The sequence below is a fragment of the Onthophagus taurus genome, chromosome 6 (assembly GCF_036711975.1).
Source record: "Onthophagus taurus isolate NC chromosome 6, IU_Otau_3.0, whole genome shotgun sequence".
NCBI classification, from domain to species: Eukaryota; Metazoa; Arthropoda; class Insecta; order Coleoptera; family Scarabaeidae; genus Onthophagus; species Onthophagus taurus.
In genome coordinates, this window is record NC_091971.1 from 18,937,542 (window position 1) to 18,954,840 (window position 17,299).

The following is a 17,299-nucleotide window of genomic DNA, read 5'->3' on the forward strand; positions in this document are numbered from 1 at the left end:
TCAAAATTGACAATCATCTGCGTTAAATTCTGTTATAAGCAGAAAATTAAAGGTGATAGAGAAAAACGTTTCCCATATAAATTAATGATAATGAATCAAAATAACATAATTCATAACCAATGCTATCATAGATATCACTATTTCTCAGGTTCAAGTCAGGAATTCTCAAAATATCAAAATTGATAATCATTTGCGTTAAATTCTGTTATAAGTAGAAAACGAAAGGTGATTGAGAAAAACGTTTCCCATAAAAATTAATGATAATGAATCAAAATAACATAATTCATAACCAATGCTATCATATATATCACTATTTCTCATGTTCAAGACAGGAATTCTCAAAATATCAAAATTGACAATCATCTGCGTTAAATTCTGTTATAAGTAGAAAATTAAAGGTGATAGAGAACAATGTTTCCCATAAAAATCAATGATAATGAATCAAGATAACATAATCCATAGTTTATGCCACCATAGATATCATCATTTCTTAGGTTCAAGCCAGGAATTCTGAAAATATCAAAATTCACAATCATCTGCGTTAAATTCTGTTATAAGTAGAAAATTAAAGGTGATAGAGAAAAACGTTTCCCATAAAAATTAATGATAATGAATCAAGATAATATAATTCATAACCAATGCTGTCATAGATATTACTATTTCTTAGGTTCAAGCCAGGAATTCTCAAAATATCAAAAATAAATCATCTGCGTTAAATTCTGTTATAAGTAGAAAACTAAAGGTGATAGAGAAAAACGTTTCCCATCAAAATTAATGTTAATGAATCAAAATAACATAATTCATAACCAATGCTATCATAGATATCACTATTTCTTAGGTTGAAGTCAGGAATTCTCAAAATATCAAAATTGACAATCATCTGCGTTAAATTCTGTTATAAGTAGAAAATTAAAGGTGATAGAGAAAAACGATTCCCATAAAAATTAATGATAATGAGTCAAGATAACATAATTCGTAGTCAATGCCACCATAGATATCACTCATTTCTTAGGTTCAAGTCAGGAATCTCATAATATCAAAATTGACAATCATCTGTGTTAAATTCTGTTATAAGTTGAAAACTAAAGGTGATTGAGAAAAACGTTTCCCATAAAAATTAATGATAATGAATCAAGATAACATAATTCATAACCAATGCTATCATAGATATTACTATTTCTTAGGTTCAAGCCAGGAATTCTCAAAACATCAAAATTAACAATCATCTGCATTAAATTCTGTTATAAGTAGAAAATTAAATGTGATAGAGAGAAACGGTTCCCATAAAAATTAATGATAATGAGTCAAGATAACATAATTCGTAGTCAATGCCACCATAGATATCACCATTTCTTAGGTTCAAGCCAGAAATTCTCAAAATATCAAAATTGACAATCATCTGCGTTAAATTCTGTTATAAGTAGAAAATTAAAGGTGATAGAGAAAAACGTTTCCCATAAAAATTAATGATAATGAATCAAGATAACATAATTGATAATGCTATCATAGATATCACTATTTCTTTGGTTCAAGCCAGGTGTTAAAAGTGCCTTCGATGCATTAACTAAAGAAAAGTTAGATAACGTATTCTCGACACTATAAAAGTGAATATGCTATTGTTTTCTCCGTGTTCATCATGTATTTTAATTAGAGTGGTAGAAAATAAAATATTTTACTTCTATTTAAATGATGAAAATGTTTGTTTACTTATGTTTTCGGTATTTATCGTATTTCGAATAAAAAATTATTCGTCCTCAGGCACGACTACAAAACATGAAACATATAAACTAGGTGAGAGTCTTAATTAAACATTATAATACGTTGAACAAAACTTATTTCACAGGACATATTAAAAATTAAAGGTTAAAATTAGCTAAATACTACTAAAACATTACTAAAAATATATTTACCGTCAATTTGTTTAGGCATTAAAAATGATGTTAAACATTCTCGATAAATTTGAGGTGTAGGAAAACTTTTAATACGACCCAAATATTAATGTTCTTCGTTGTAAGGTAAAGATCTTAAGCTTTCGAAGACAAATGTAGAACTGCGGTTTTTGTGGTTCAAACAGGGTTAGAAAAGGTGGGGTTTCAAATAAACAGGTATAAAAATTGTCAGATGTAAAACAAAACACGTGCGCAAGTGCAAATGCTTTCAAAATAAAATGTCTCAATTGTTTCGATAAGCGAAAAGCCAGAATAAAAATCACAATAAAAAAATTACAATAAAACTCAAACCAAAATCAGCAATACATAGTGATATTGTCACGATTAACCTAGAATCTAAGGGTTCAGGAAAATTCAAAACTATATTTATGCGTTAATAAATCTATGGAAATCGTTTATCAGCCGTTTATCGTTTATCAGGCTCTCACCACCGTTATTTTTAAGTTTGTTTTTATATTTAAGTATAAAAAGTTCTTCGTATAGGTCGAGTTCTTTGAACTTGTTTATATTTTTAATTAATTTAATATTACTCATATTAGATGTTATCGAGAATGTTTAACATCATTTTTAATGCCTAAACAAATTGACGGTAAATATATTTTTAGTAATGTTTTAGTAGTATTTAGTTAATTTTAACCTTTAATTTTTAATATGTCCTGTGAAATAAGTTTTGTTCAACGTATTATAATGTTTAATTAAGACACTCACCTAGTTTATATGTTTCATGTTTTGTAGTCGTGCCTGAGGACGAATAATTTTTTATTCGAAATACGAGCTACAAGCACCGAAAACATAAGTAAATAAACATTTTCATCATCTAAATAGAAGTAAAATATTTTATTTTCTACCACTCTAATATAAAAGTGAATAAATTTGAATCTGAGCATGCTACAGAAAAACTTTTGGAACGATAGTTGTAGCAAATTGTATTCTTAACAAAATTGCTCTCTTGCGCTTTTGCTTTCAGACGCATAGATATCGAGAAAAATATGAAAATTCATGAATAAAGAAAAACTTCGCCATGAAGGGCGTTTACATTGAACTAGCTGAATTGTATTTAAATGTGTAAAATTTTTATTAATGTATGTTTAAATTAAGTTACAAATTGAATTACTAATTTTACAAACACAATAAAGCAGTTTCCAAAGTTTTGTATACCATAATTTGAGAAAAATTGTAAAGAGAAATAAATGTATACTATAATTTGGAACAGAGGGACTAACTTTTATTTAAATTTTTAATAAATTTACTTCTAAATTAGATTTTTATAATTTGCTTGTTTTTATTAAATATTTATTAAATAAATTTAGTCTAAAATTTAACAAAAAGAATAAAATATTTAAAATTAAAATCGAGCTAACTTCACTTTGTACTAAGTTTAAAAATTAAACACATTAAATTTACATTAAATTTACTTTTTTTAACAAATTTTATTAAAAACATTATTATGCAGTCATAACAGAGACTTTCCTCATATTATCTTGCATTTTCGGTGGACTTTCATCTGATAGATCGATAGCAACGTTAAAAATTCCTCTCATTGGGATATTATTCTCTTTATTTTTCTTAGTTTTTAAAGGAATTCCCAAAAATTCTTTGAAATTGTTTGGTAGGGAGTGCAAAATCTCGCTTATCGGAGGTGTAATCAAATCGTCGTTCACCTCTGATGGATCTTGTTTGCCAAAAGCGAAAGATACCAAAAGACCTAATATTAATGTAATTAAACATCCAATAGCGGAGTACCATAAAAACGAAATTCTGTATAAAAAGAAAATTGGTTCATCTTTAGTTTCGTTTAAATCGAATGTAGTTTCTTCTTTTGCTGTGTTATTTAAACAAAGGCATCCTGAGATATTCGTTGGTTTTTCTTGTAAGATAATCGAACCGGTTGCCATTGAAATTTGTTGTCCAATTCCCATCCACAAAACTAAAGCTAAAGCGATTGTTGAACCAAAAATTGCACCCTAAAACAGTTTAAATTATGATTTATAAATAATAATTGATTGAGTATTACTTTAGCATTTGCCCATGGAAAAAACATTCCCAAAGTAAATAATCCCAATGTAACCCCACCAACCATTCCATTAAAACTGATGGCGATTTGTAAAACACTACCTAGTTGTTCAACAACGAAAACTAATATAAAACTTAAAGCCCCGTATAAAACCGAGACCCATTTAGCCCATAAAGCACCTTTCGATTCTGGTAGAGTTATCCCGAATAATCCAGTTAAAATGTCCTCACAAGTAACAGCTGCTAAGCTATTTAATGCCGAGGCGACGGTACTGAAAGACATATCTAGATGTTAATTATTATCTATTAACTAAAGTAAATAATTATTTTATAGATGAGTCGTAAAAATTTGTGAAAAGAGATAAATGTAAATTTTTATGACTCATCCCATATAAAAAATTTTAGTATACCCCAAGCTCGCAGCAAAAATTCCTGCAACAAAGAAGCCTGTGATGCCCTTTAAGTGTCCAATTTCCGATATCACATATAACGGGAGGATTTCATCTGACGCATGAATGTTATTAGCTCTAATTGGGTCGCACGATTTGTAATGAGCCACCAAAATCATTCCTGTGTAAAAGTTTATCGTAAAAACTAATATTAACCCAAAACATGACACCCATAAAGCTCTAAAATTTAACAAAATGATTAAAAAGAAAGATTAAATGAGTTTATTATTTACTTTCTTGCTTGTTTTATCGTTTCTACGGATAAATATTTTTGTATCGAAGCTTGATTCGAACAAAACATTGTCATCCAATAAAAAGTCCCCCCTAAAACAACTGGCCAAAAACCATTTCTTATCGTTGGATCTGGATTTAAACTATAATTAAAAATTAAAAAAATAAATTTAGATTTTTGAAATGAGTGTTTTTATTATTACTTTAAAAATTCTAATCTTTCGGTATTATAGTTTTGAGACCAAACAACACCGGCGCCTCCGACAAATTTCTCACCAAAATGAACGATTAAAAGTAAAGATCCAACCAAAACAGCAGCTTGAAAAGTATCCGTCATTATAACCGCTTTCATCCCACCTTGAGACGCATAAAATATACATACTATATACACTACGGTTACAGCAACGTACACGTTTAAACCGGTTACTGAAAAAATGATCATTAAAAAAATTAAAAAGATTATTTTTTATAATTTACCGTGGCTTAGAGCTAAAGCCGGAGCATATACTGCTACACTTGTGTACAAAACCATTTGAATAATGTAAAGAATACTGGCAAAGGTACGAACGTTCTTGTTGAAACGTAATGATAAGTACTCGTAGCTACTGGTTAAACGGAGCTTCATGTAAACGGGAAGATAGAATTTTGATGCTAATGGTACGACTATGATAAAAGAGAAACAAACCATCCAATATTGCGAACCGTACATGTACATTTCAGCTGGGTTGCCCAATAATTCAACAGCCGTTATAAAACTGAAAATATTTACAAATTTATCTGTGTTAAAAATGGTATCAAATAGTAATCAAATAATTTTAGAGTTTTTATAAAATTTATGTTGTTTTTCTGATTTCTAATAACATTTTCAGTACATACATGGTTGAAGTTAATATGTTAACAAAATTCCCTGGTAATTTTGCCAACTTTATAATAACTTGAGAAGTATTATAGAAAAAAATATACTGTAGAAAAATTAAATTAAAAAGTTAAAGGTTTTGACTAATGATGGAACGTATAGTGATTTTGCCTTCTCCTACGGCCGGATATCTGGTTATCGGGCATATCTAGCCATCCATTATGGTTATAATTTCTGGTGCATTTCTGAAATGCTTGCCACATTATTGCGATATTTGAATAAAAATGAAATTAATAAGATAGCTGATAAGATAGGTCAACTTACTTGGATTCAAGATACAAAATGAACTTTTTTGATGCTGATAAAATTAACGAAGCAACTCTAAAAAGGGGATACTTTAATTAATAATTGGCGATATTTCCACAAGGATCCTTTAAGAAATGAACTTTATAGCGAATTTTGAAAGTTATCGATGAAAATGCAACATCGAAAATTTTATCCAAATTTTAAATATTGTTTTCTTAAAAACTAAAAGTTATTTTCACGCGACTAATTGAGTAATTTACTTTATCCCAGGTGAGCTCGCTGTCGTTAAGAGTTTTTGGGCTTAAATATTTTTTTAAACACGAATCAAACCTTAAAAACTTCGTAGTTACATCTCATGGACTCCCATGAAATGCGTAGACTTCTAACCAACGCAAACTAGAGCAAATAGTGCAAAATATCATGCTTGAAGACGATTCCAACAACGACAATAACTTTGAAAGCGATTCAGTAAATGAAGAAGATCACGAAATCGAATCTGATGCCATCCTAACCTTGAATCAAGCGAAGATGAAATAACACTTACTAAAAGTTATTTTGTAGGAAAAGATAAAACCTTCAAGTGGAAAAAAAAATTTCCAACTTCAAGAAGAACAAGAGCATTTGAATGCTCTTGTTGCATCTCCGCATTTGAATACTTGAATACTAAATGAATAGATAGATCTAATAATAACTTCATTCTAAAGCGAGATTCGCAGAATGCCACTGTAGCTGAAGTAATACCATTGATTGATATTTTAATAATGAGTGGAATGTTGAGAGTTTCCCATCTTAGTTTTCTGGATATGTGGAATTCCGACGGCACTGGTATAGACTTTGTTCGCTTCTGCATGAGGTCCAAGAGGTTCTTGTTTTTAATGAGATGCATTAGATTTGATTCTCTGACCAGCAGACCAGATCGTGTAAAAACCGACAAGATGGTACATCTAAGAGATATATTCGTTGAACAATGCAAGAACAACTATTATTACAAGACCACCAGGTTCAACTATTCACCAAGTTGGGATAAAAACAAATTCTTTTCTTTGACGTTTCTAATTTTTGACGTTCTACTGTAATTATATATATTTTTTAGAGAAACTAAATGTTTATTATCCAACTGGATAATAAACATTTAAATACTGGATGTATTGATTGAAAAGTTGATAATTTGAAAAAAAAATTACATAATTAGTAGTGGTGGAACGGATATCCGGTATCCGGCCTCCGATACCGGATAGTTACCAAATAAACCTATTACTTAGTACTCCACCATTCACAGGAATTAGTATCTCTTTTAGGTGTTGGACACTGTAGATAATAATCAAGTTCAACCCCCACAGGACTTTTTTGATTGAATACAACTTTATTTATATCAGGTTTGTCACTAAGAACCTCATTGTAACAATCCCAATCTGGGTTTCTTCTCTTCGCTTGTGATTCATCACCACATTCATTACTAACAGAACTGTTGCTGTTATAACTTTCGATTATTAATTAAAGTATCCTCTTTTTAATGCAAAAAGCCGTTTTGAGAAAGCACTTTCAGTTCTTGAGAAATAAATTTTTGAAATGATCGACAATTTATTCGAATTTTTTAATTTTCGCTGATTACGTTTTAAAAATTCGTATAAAATCCAGTTCTTGGAATATGAGTATGAAAATCTCCCAAAGTGTCAATAAGAGGGTCCTCTTTCCAATGAATCAACCCGTTTTGAAAAATAGCTTTGAGTTTTTGAGAAAACAATGTTTGAAGTTTTGATAAATCTTCGATTTTGCAATTTTCATCAATAACTTTCAAAATTCGCTATAAAATTCATTTCTTGAAGAATCCTTCTGGAAATGTAACCAACTATTAACTAAAATATCCTCTTTTTAATCCAACAAGCCGTTTTGAAAAATTGCTTTTAGTTTTTGAGAAATAAATTTTTGAAATTATCGACAATTTTTTCGAATCTTGCAATTTTCGCTTATTAAGTTTTAAAAATTCGTATAAAATCCAGTTCTTGGAATATGAGATTGAAAATTTTCCAAAGTGTTAATAAGAGTGTCCTTTTTCCAATGAACCAACACGATTTGAAAAATAAGTTTTAGTTTTTGAGATAACAATATTTGAAGTTTTGAAAAATTTTCAATGTTGTAATTTTCATCGATAACACAGGCCGACAAATTTTTAAACCAAAGACTAGACTATACCTTCCAAATAATTTTCGATACTCTGAATCCGAATCTGACGTCAGAATTGCTTCATCGCCTAAGATTTTCAAGATATCTTACCTAAAATATACGAAAAACACGATTTTTCAGCACATTCAAGGCTGAATTTACATCAAAAGATAATTTTTCTCCACAGAAGTCATTATGCCATTTAAAAGTATTTCTCTGCCCCCTTAAAATCTATGTGGCTGAAGTTAGATTCATATTCGAATCTGTACCAGATTCAGATTCATAAAATTACAGTTGACCAGACAAGTATTGAACATATCAATTAAAAAATAGTTTTCTGAAATTACAGAAGTTGTAGCAATCTGCGACTACCCTGGATAATTCGAATAGACCCTCTAGTATGTTCCCTGTCTATCCTCACCCTCAGATTTGCCGTAGGGGCCGAGCGGTTCACCGTTTTCAATAGCATACTTAGATATTATTTTCTCAATAACTAGAGACTGCAGCACCCTGGGACTAGTTCAGATTATTGCATTAGGTCCTCTGGTATCTTTCTAGCCCACCAGCACCCCCAGATTTGCCGTAGGGGCCAAGGGGTGAATTTTTTAATATTATTCGTTTTCAATATCAAATGTAAACATTATTTTCTCAATAATTAGAGACTGCAGCACCCTGATACTAGTCTAGATTATTGCATTAGGTCCTCTGGTATCTTACTAGCCCACCAGCACTCCCAGATTTGCCGTAGGGGCCGAGGGGCGAATTTTTTAATATTACTCGTTTTCAATATCAAATGTAAACATTATTTTCTCAATAATTAGAGACTGCAGCACCCTGATACTAGTCTAGATTATTGCATTAGGTCCTCTGGTATCTTACTAGCCCACCAGCACCCCCAGATTTGCCGTAGGGGCCGAGGGGTGAATTTTTTAATATTACTCGTTTTCAATATCAAATGTAAACATTATTTTCTCAATAATTAGAGACTGCAGCACCCTGATACTAGTCTAGATTATTGCATTAGGTCCTCTGGTATCTTACTAGCCCACCAGCACCCCCAGATTTGCCGTAGGGGCCGAGGGGTGAATTTTTTAATATTACTCGTTTTCAATATCAAATGTAAACATTATTTTCTCAATAATTAGAGACTGCAGCACACTGATACTAGTCTAGATTATTGCATTAGGTCCTCTGGTATCTTACTAGCCCACCAGCACCCCCAGATTTGCCGTAGGGGCCGAGGGGTGAATTTTTTAATATTACTCGTTTTCAATATCAAATGTAAACATTATTTTCTCAATAATTAGAGACTGCAGCACCCTGATACTAGTCTAGATTATTGTATTAGGTCCTCTGGTATCCTTCTAGCCCATCAGCACCCCCAGATTTGCCGTAGGGGCCGAGGGGTGAATTTTTTAATATTACTCGTTTTCAATATCAAATTTAAACTTTATTTTCTCAATAACTAGAGACTGCAGCACCCTAGAACTAGTCTAGATTATTATATTTAAAATTGATGTAATATTTAGTTTGATATTATAATTTCGTATTGCTTTTACTTCTATATAATAACATTGAAATAAAAGAAAGATCTACTAATGCAAATGAAACTATAATACTAAATAGTAACAGCCCCATTCTAAAACGTTCGTCGCCAACTATATCGCAGCTACTTGTTTCTAACGTTTCATTATTTAGTAATATTCATGATAGATTAGATGAAGAACATTTATCAGAACCCTCTACTGATAATGAAACCTTTATAAGTAAGGCACAGCTACCGACGTTACAGGTAGAGCCGTGTCAATATAAAAAACATATAATATAAAAAACAAATACAAAAAACAATATAAAAAATTAATTTAAATGCTTTAATGTGTCTAAAAATTTTGAAGTGTCGTTCAAGTTTCATTAATAAAGAAGTAAAAGCCATATGAAAATTATACTTTCAAATCAAACTAAATATTGAATAAGTTTTGAATATAATAATCTAGACCAGTCCCAGGGGTGTAGTCTTTAGTTCTTCTAGTCTAGTCTAGAAAATAATTTTTAATTTTGCTATTGAAAACCAGGAATTTTAAAAAATTCACCCTTCGGCTCCTACGGCAAATCTGGGGGTGCGAGTGGACTAGAAGGATACTAGAGGACATAATGCAATAATATAGACTAGTCCCAGGGTGCTGCAGTTTCTAGTTATTGAGAAAATAATTTTTACATTTGATACTGAAAACGAGGAATATTGAAAAATTCACCCTTCGGCCTCTACGGCAAATTTGGGGGTGCTGATGGGCTACAAGGATACCAGAGGACCTAATGCAATAATCTAGACTAGTCCCAGGGTGCTGCAGTTTCTAGTTATTGAGAAAATAATTTTTACATTTGATATTGAAAACGAGGAATATTGAAAAATTCACCCTTCGGCCCCTACGGCAAATTTGGGGGTGCTGATGGGCTAGAAGGATACCAGAGGACCTAATGCAATAATCTAGACTAGTATCACGGTGCTGCAGTCTCTAATTATTGAGAAAATAATGTTTAAATTTGATATTGAAAACGAGGAATATTGAAAAATTGAAAAATTCACCCTTCGGCTCCTACGGCAAATCTGGGGGTGCTGATGGGCTAGAAGGATACCAGAGGACCTAATACAATTATCTAGACTAGTCCCAGGGTGCTGCAGTCTCTAGTAATTGAGAAAATAATTTTTAACTTTGCTATTGAAAACGAGGAATATTGAAAAATTCACCCTTCAGCCCCTACGGCAAATCTGGGGGTGCTGATGGGCTACAAGGATACCAGAGGACCTAATACAATTATCTAGACTAGTCCCAGGGTGCTGAAGTCTCTAGTAATTGAGAAAATAATTTTTAACTTTGCTATTGAAAACGAGTAATATTGAAAAATTTACCCTTCGGTCCCTACGGCAAATCTGGGGGTGCTGGTATGCTAGAAAGATACCAGAGGACCTAATGCAATAATCTAGACTAGTATTAGGGTGCTGCAGTCTCTAATTATTGAGAAAATAATGTTTACATTTGATATTGAAAACGAGTAATATTAAAAAATTCACCCCTCGGCCCCTAGGGCAAATCTGGGGGTGCTGGTGGGCTAGAAAGATACCAGAGGACCTAATGCAATAATCTAGACTAGTCCCAGGGTGCTGCAGTTTCTAGTTATTGAGAAAATAATTTTTACATTTGATATTAAAAACGAGGAATATTGAAAAATTCACCCTTCGGCCCCTACGGCAAATCTGGGGTTGCTGGTGTACTAGAAGGATACCAGAGGAACTAATGCAATAATCTAGACTATTCCCAGGGTGCTGCAGTCTCTAGTTATTGAGAAAATAATGTTTAAATTTGCTATTGAAAACAAGGAATATTAAAAAATTCACCCCTCAGCCCCTACGGCAAATCTGGGGTTGCTGGTATGCTAGAAGGGTACCAGAGGAACTAATGCAATAATCTAGACTATTCCCAGGGTGCTGCAGTCTCTAGTTATTGAGAAAATAATGTTTACATTTGATATTGAAAACGAGTAATATTAAAAAATTCACCCCTCGGCCATTACGGCAAATCTGGGGGTGCCGGTGGGCTAGAAAGATACCAGAGGACCTAATGCAATAATCTAGACTAGTATCAGGGTGCTGCAGTCTCTAGTTATTGAGAAAATAATATCTAAGTATGCTATTGAAAACGAGGAACCCCTCGGCCCCTACGGCAAATCTGAGGGTGAGGGTAGACAGGGAACATACTAGAGGGTCTATTCGAATTATCCAGGGTAGTCGCAGATTGCTACAACTTCTGTAGTTTCAGAAAACGATTTTTCAATTGATATGTTCAATACTTGTCTGGTCAACTGTAATTTTATGAATCTGAATCTGGTACAGATTCGAATATGAATCTAACTTCAGCCACATTTAAAATCTTATATTATTCATTTAAATATTTTTCTTGATCTCTGAGAAATTGTCCCCTAAAACTAAGAAATTCATCATGTTTGAAATAACATCTTTTTATTTTCCCGTTTTATTTACAAATTTTAAAATGGTGAAAATGTTAAAATGTGTTCAGGTAAAGTGACACTTGCACTCAAGTGATTTCGCTAAAATTCAATATATGGTATTTTTTTATCATTTATTAGATGTATACGAAAGTATATGTTGGGCTATACATATCAAAAGTGTAAGTTTATATGAAACATTTGAATGTCTTCAGGTAAAGTGCCATTTCCGGTTAGTGGATTTGGTCCAAAAGTTGTTTAAGAGCTTTCGATTTTGGTTTAATAGCTATATACCAAATTTCATTACGATAACTGATTGCGTTTTTAAGTTATCGTGTTTACACACATTATTACATACGTATCTACGTACATAAATACGCACAGGCATTTTCTGGGAATGGTCAATATCAGGACTCAGGGGACCTCAAAACGTGTATATCCATCAAAATGTCGAGGTCGAATCTTTGCACGATTACAATACTTTGTCTCATATACTTCGTATAAAGTGCGAGAAAGTAAAAATTAATTTACAATATTTTTCTTTGATATACTTTATAACAATGAAACTTCATAACTTTCACTTATTCTCGAATATTTTTAAATTAATTTGTTTTTTATTGTATTTAATTTTGTATTTTTAAAACTTCTTTTCTATTTATAACAGTTTAGATGTTATTTTAGTTTCTTATGATAACGATCGCGCATCAATTCAAACGATCACTTAACACTCTTACGCTTATATTGAGCAGCGTTATCGTTTCTTTTCAAAGACCAGCAGTAGTCAGCCATCATTCTTTCATCCCATCTACCTTGATAGTGTCGCTTTTTTTCTTTCAAATCCTGATGGAATCGTTCACCTATTTCTTCGCTGAAGGCTCCTACATTTTCCTGAAAGTAATGTAAATGGGAAAATAGGAAATGTAGCTTCAAACTCATTAAACAGCCTAATTTTTTAAAGTTTAATAACATTGTCGATACAATGTTTTTATGTTGTGGGTCCCGATGATTGCCCAGGAAATTTTGTACAACTTCTTAACTTAACCAAGCATTTTTTGCGTTATCTGTTATTGTTCCTATAAAATCGTCATCTTTCATTAAGTTTCTTATATCAGGCCCCACGAAAATACCTTCCTTAACTTTAGCATTACTTAAATTTTGAAATGCAGACTTAAGGTATTTAAAACAGTTTCCATCAGTATTTAAGGCTTTTACGAATTGTTTGATCAAGCCTAATTTGATATGGAGTGGAGGTAACAAAATACGCTTTGTGTCAACAAGACTCTTGTAAACAACATTGTTAGAACCAACTTTCCAATCAAATCTTTCAGGCCACTTTTTTTTAATCCAATGTTGTTCTCGGGCACGACTGTCCCAAATGCAGAGAAAGCAAGGATTTTTTGTAAACCAACCAAAATATTGATCATTTTAAAGTAGTCACCACATATAAACCAGTTGTGGATGTTGTAATTGATTTTTTCGAGTACAAATTGAAGGTCTTCGTATGATTCTTTTCGCCTGGTGGAATGACCAATAGGGATTGCTGCGTATTTATTGCCGTTATGGAGCAACACTGCTTTAAGGCGTTCTTTAGAAGAATCTATAAAGAGAAGCCAGTCATCGGACTTATACACATCTACTTGATATGTGTTGATAAGTCCTTCTATATCATTACAATAAACTAAGGAATTTTCACTAGAAAAATATTTCAGAAATTCCTCATCTCTTCTTCTGTACGCTGTAATTTTTGTTCCGGGTAACAACATGTTCCTCTCTTTAAGTCTTGAAGCCAATAATTCAGCTGAATCTTTAGAAAGAATAAGATCGCGAATAAGATCACCTAATGAATCTTGATCAAAAAGTTCAGGGTCTTTGGCACTAACAGAATCCTCATAATCACTGTCAATAGAACTCATTTCTTCCAAACAACATTCATATTTATTAGGTGGTACTTTGTCTAATCTCGCTATTTTTCCTTTCTTGGCTGGTGTTACGCTTTGTACGTTAGAATATAATATGTTTCCTTTATTTTTTTTATTACAACCTGTTATATCACAGGCACAGAAGTAACAGTCTTCATTGTGATCCTTAGGCTCGTACCACATGGTTGGTGTAATGACAACTTCCTTTTTCATATAGTTCCAATTAATCAGAGTTAATCTACAAGTAGTACAAATAGATGTAGGTACCCACGGTTTAACTAAATTTCTCATAGGTATGTTGTAACATTCCACAAATTTTTTTAATCCATTCATTAATGGTTCTGCGATAAGGACATGTTTCGAAGTTTCCGCAAAAAAGTCACTAAAGAATAAGCTTTCCGCCTCATATTTTTTTATATTAATATTCCATCGTTTTAAAATTTTTTTGTAGAAAATCCAATATGGTTGTGATTTTCATCTTATAAAACGCTATAGAGCTTAAATAAAAATATAATATGTAAATTGTCTCTTTTTGAATGAATAAATCTCGTAAGCAATCATTTTATTTTTGTAAATACTGCTATAGTTTTCCCATTAAAACTACAACTTTGCTAACAAACCAAATAAATTCATAAAAATTAACTGGATTTTGAATCTCCAGTTTCTCAATTGAATACCTCCTGGTTAAAAGATAAATGCATGGTTAAAAATTTCAACTTTAAAGCTTCATTTTTAGATATTTGATCACATTTTCGCATATTTGTTTTACTGTGCGTCAACATCGCTAACTTTATGTAACTCAACATTAGTTTATCAAGGACAGAGCAAACCGATGTACTTATTAATTTCAACAGATGATATCTCGAAGAAGAAAAAAGATATTTAAGTAATTGAAAAAGAGTTTTAAAGGGGAAGGGTAATAATTTCAAAACTTCTAAAAAAAATTGTTTTTTTTAACTCCCTCATGTGAACTATAACCACAAATACGACCAGAAACCGCATTTTTAACATATTTTGGTTAAGATATTTTGAAAACCTTACGTGATGAAGCATTTTTGAGGTTAAATTTGGATTTAGAACGTGAAAAACCTTCGGGATAGTATAGTCTAGTTGTTGGTTTAGAAAACATTTAAATTTTTGTCGGCCTGTGTAATTTTCAAAATTCGCTATAAAATTCATTTCTTGAAAGATCCTTGTGGAAATATCACCAATTATTAATTAAAGTATCCTCTTTTTAAGGCAACAAGCCATTTTGAAAAATCACTTTTAGTTCTTAAGAAATACATTTTTGAAATAATCGACAATTTTTTCGAATTTTACAATTTTCGCCGATTAAGTTTTAAAAATTCGTTAAAATCCATTTCTTGGAATATGAGTTTGAAAATTTTCCAAAGTGTTAATATGAGTGTCCTCTTTCCAATGAACCAACACGTTTTGAAAAATAACTTTTAATTTTTGAGAAAACATTATTTGAAGTTTTGATAAAATTTTCCATGTTACAATTTTCATTGATAACTTTCAAAATTTGCTATAAAATTCATTTCTTGAAGGATCCTTGTGAAAATATCACCAATTATTAATTAAAGTTTTGAAAAATCACATCCAGTTCTTGAGAAATAAATTTTTGAAACGAACGTCAATTTTTTCTAATTTTGTAGTTTCGCCGATTAAGTTTTAAAAATTCGTATAAAATGCAGTTCTTGGAATGTGAGTATGAAAATTTCCCAAAGTGTTAATAGAAGCGCCTTCTTTCCAATGAACCAACCCGTTTTGAAAAATAGTTTTTAGTTTTTGAGAAAACAATATTTGAAGTTTTGATAACTTTCAAAATTCGCTATAGAATTCATTTCTTAAAGAATCCTTGTGGAAATATCGCCAATTATTAATTAAAGTATCCTCTTTTTAGAGTTGCTTCGTTAGTTAAATCAGCATCAAAAAAGTTTTTGTATCTTGGATCCAAATATCACTTCAGAAATGCACCAGAAATTATAACCATAATGGCCGGATGAAGGGAATGCCGAATATCCGGTATCCGGCTTTTCCCAAAATCATTATTCCTTCCATCACTAATGTACATATTTATTGAAAAGTTGATAATTTGAAAAAATTTTACTACTTAATGTTGATTATATTGTCCATAATTAGTATTATTTTGAGACAGCTTTCTAATTATAATTAAATTAAACTTCTTACCTTGCTGCTAATGACATAGCCATAGGAAAAGTACCCATCGAGCTCCCACCCAATAAAAAATCACTACTAGTTTCCTGTTTTCCACCGAAAAACCCATAAAATACTCCGATTCCACACGAAATAACCAACATAGCGGTTAACACTAAGTAATCAACCCAAGAGAACGAATTTGTAATAACTTCATGGTTATCTTCGCATACAACATTTTTGCTATCTTCTTTATCAGCTTCCTGACAATTTCCTTTTTGTATCAATGAAATAAAGATGAGAGTGACGATAAAAATGATAAAGCTACATTTTTCTTTGGTTGAAACGGTCATAATAAACCCAATTTTCTTTTTATTTCAATTTAAAATTAATAAAAAATCTTAAAAAAAAAAAATAATTGACGAAGGCAATTCGGAAAATATACAACAAAAACTTACTTGTTAATAAAAAAAAATCTCACCCTATATATCTTATTTTTAATTCCTCCAAAAATGTCCTAAATTGAATCTGAATGATTTGCCTGCTTGAATTACACCTGTATTTCATTCGCGAAATTAAATGTTTAAATCGAACTAATCAAGAATAACTTGAAACTGAAGTGAAACGATAACGAATTTTTCTGGAACTGATTCTTTTTTTTCTTTCTCGTTTTCTGCTTACAACAATAAAACTGTAACTGAACAAAATTCTGAACTGAATGTATCACCTCTACAGTTTGGCTTCTCTTTAATAAACTCCGTCCTAATTGATTCGAGTTGTTCAAGTTCGACGTCGCTGAAAATCATCGGTTTGTAGAGGTGGTAAACGAGAAGGAGAAGAAGTTGACACAGCTTTCGTGAATTGAGAATTAGCTGGATTCTTCAGCTTTAGATTTGGTTGAGTCGGGTTTAAATTAAAATCTTAATTATTTTATTTATTTTAAGTATGTAGCGGAAAGCTAAAACCATAGCAATTAACGAAAAGCGGTTAATTCCAGCTAGATTAATTAAAAAGGACAATTAAAAAGGAATTGAAAATACTTAAGAAGTACACACAGCTGGTGATATTTCGCGAATTACTGAAAATAACTTCAAATAATTCTTCATCAAGTTCAAACTCAATTGAAACATACTTTTACGTCTTAAACATATTTTTTGCGTTGTTTGTGACGATTTTAGAAATAAGGTTTTAATTAACACAAAGTAGGACGCAAGAGGGTTTAGGAATATGAGACGTTGAAATCAGATCTTA

At 31.4% G+C, this 17,299-nt stretch overlaps 1 protein-coding gene across 2 annotated transcripts; it reads right to left on the reverse strand.

Moving 5' to 3' along the window:
* Positions 1 to 3,206: 3,206 nt before the first annotated feature.
* Positions 3,207 to 16,886, reverse strand: LOC139430022 (sodium-coupled monocarboxylate transporter 1). Of its 2 annotated transcripts, none has more exons than XM_071196603.1 (8): positions 16,530 to 16,886; positions 16,082 to 16,448; positions 5,120 to 5,397; positions 4,846 to 5,068; positions 4,645 to 4,785; positions 4,373 to 4,591; positions 3,964 to 4,234; positions 3,207 to 3,913 (listed from the first exon to the last, which is right to left on the reverse strand). In XM_071196603.1, exons 2-8 carry the CDS (start codon positions 16,399 to 16,401, stop codon positions 3,395 to 3,397), a joined length of 1,971 nt encoding a protein of 656 aa, XP_071052704.1. In that variant the 5' UTR covers positions 16,402 to 16,448; positions 16,530 to 16,886; the 3' UTR covers positions 3,207 to 3,394. The 2 variants fall into 2 exon arrangements, with proteins under 2 accessions (XP_071052704.1, XP_071052703.1); XM_071196602.1 differs by having other exon boundaries at positions 16,507 to 16,886.
* Between the last annotated feature and the right edge of the window lie 413 nt (positions 16,887 to 17,299).

Excerpts from the sequence above, each read along its gene's own strand:
- LOC139430022 (XM_071196603.1), bottom strand. The coding sequence starts at position 16,401 with ATGACCGTTTCAACCAAAGAAAAATGTAGCTTTATCATTTTTATCGTC. Across the intron at positions 4,592-4,644 it reads ACGATAAAACAAGCAAGAAA|AGCTTTATGGGTGTCATGTT; the intron begins GTAAATAATAAA and ends GTTAAATTTTAG. Across the intron at positions 3,914-3,963 it reads TTCCATGGGCAAATGCTAAA|GGTGCAATTTTTGGTTCAAC; the intron begins GTAATACTCAAT and ends AAACTGTTTTAG.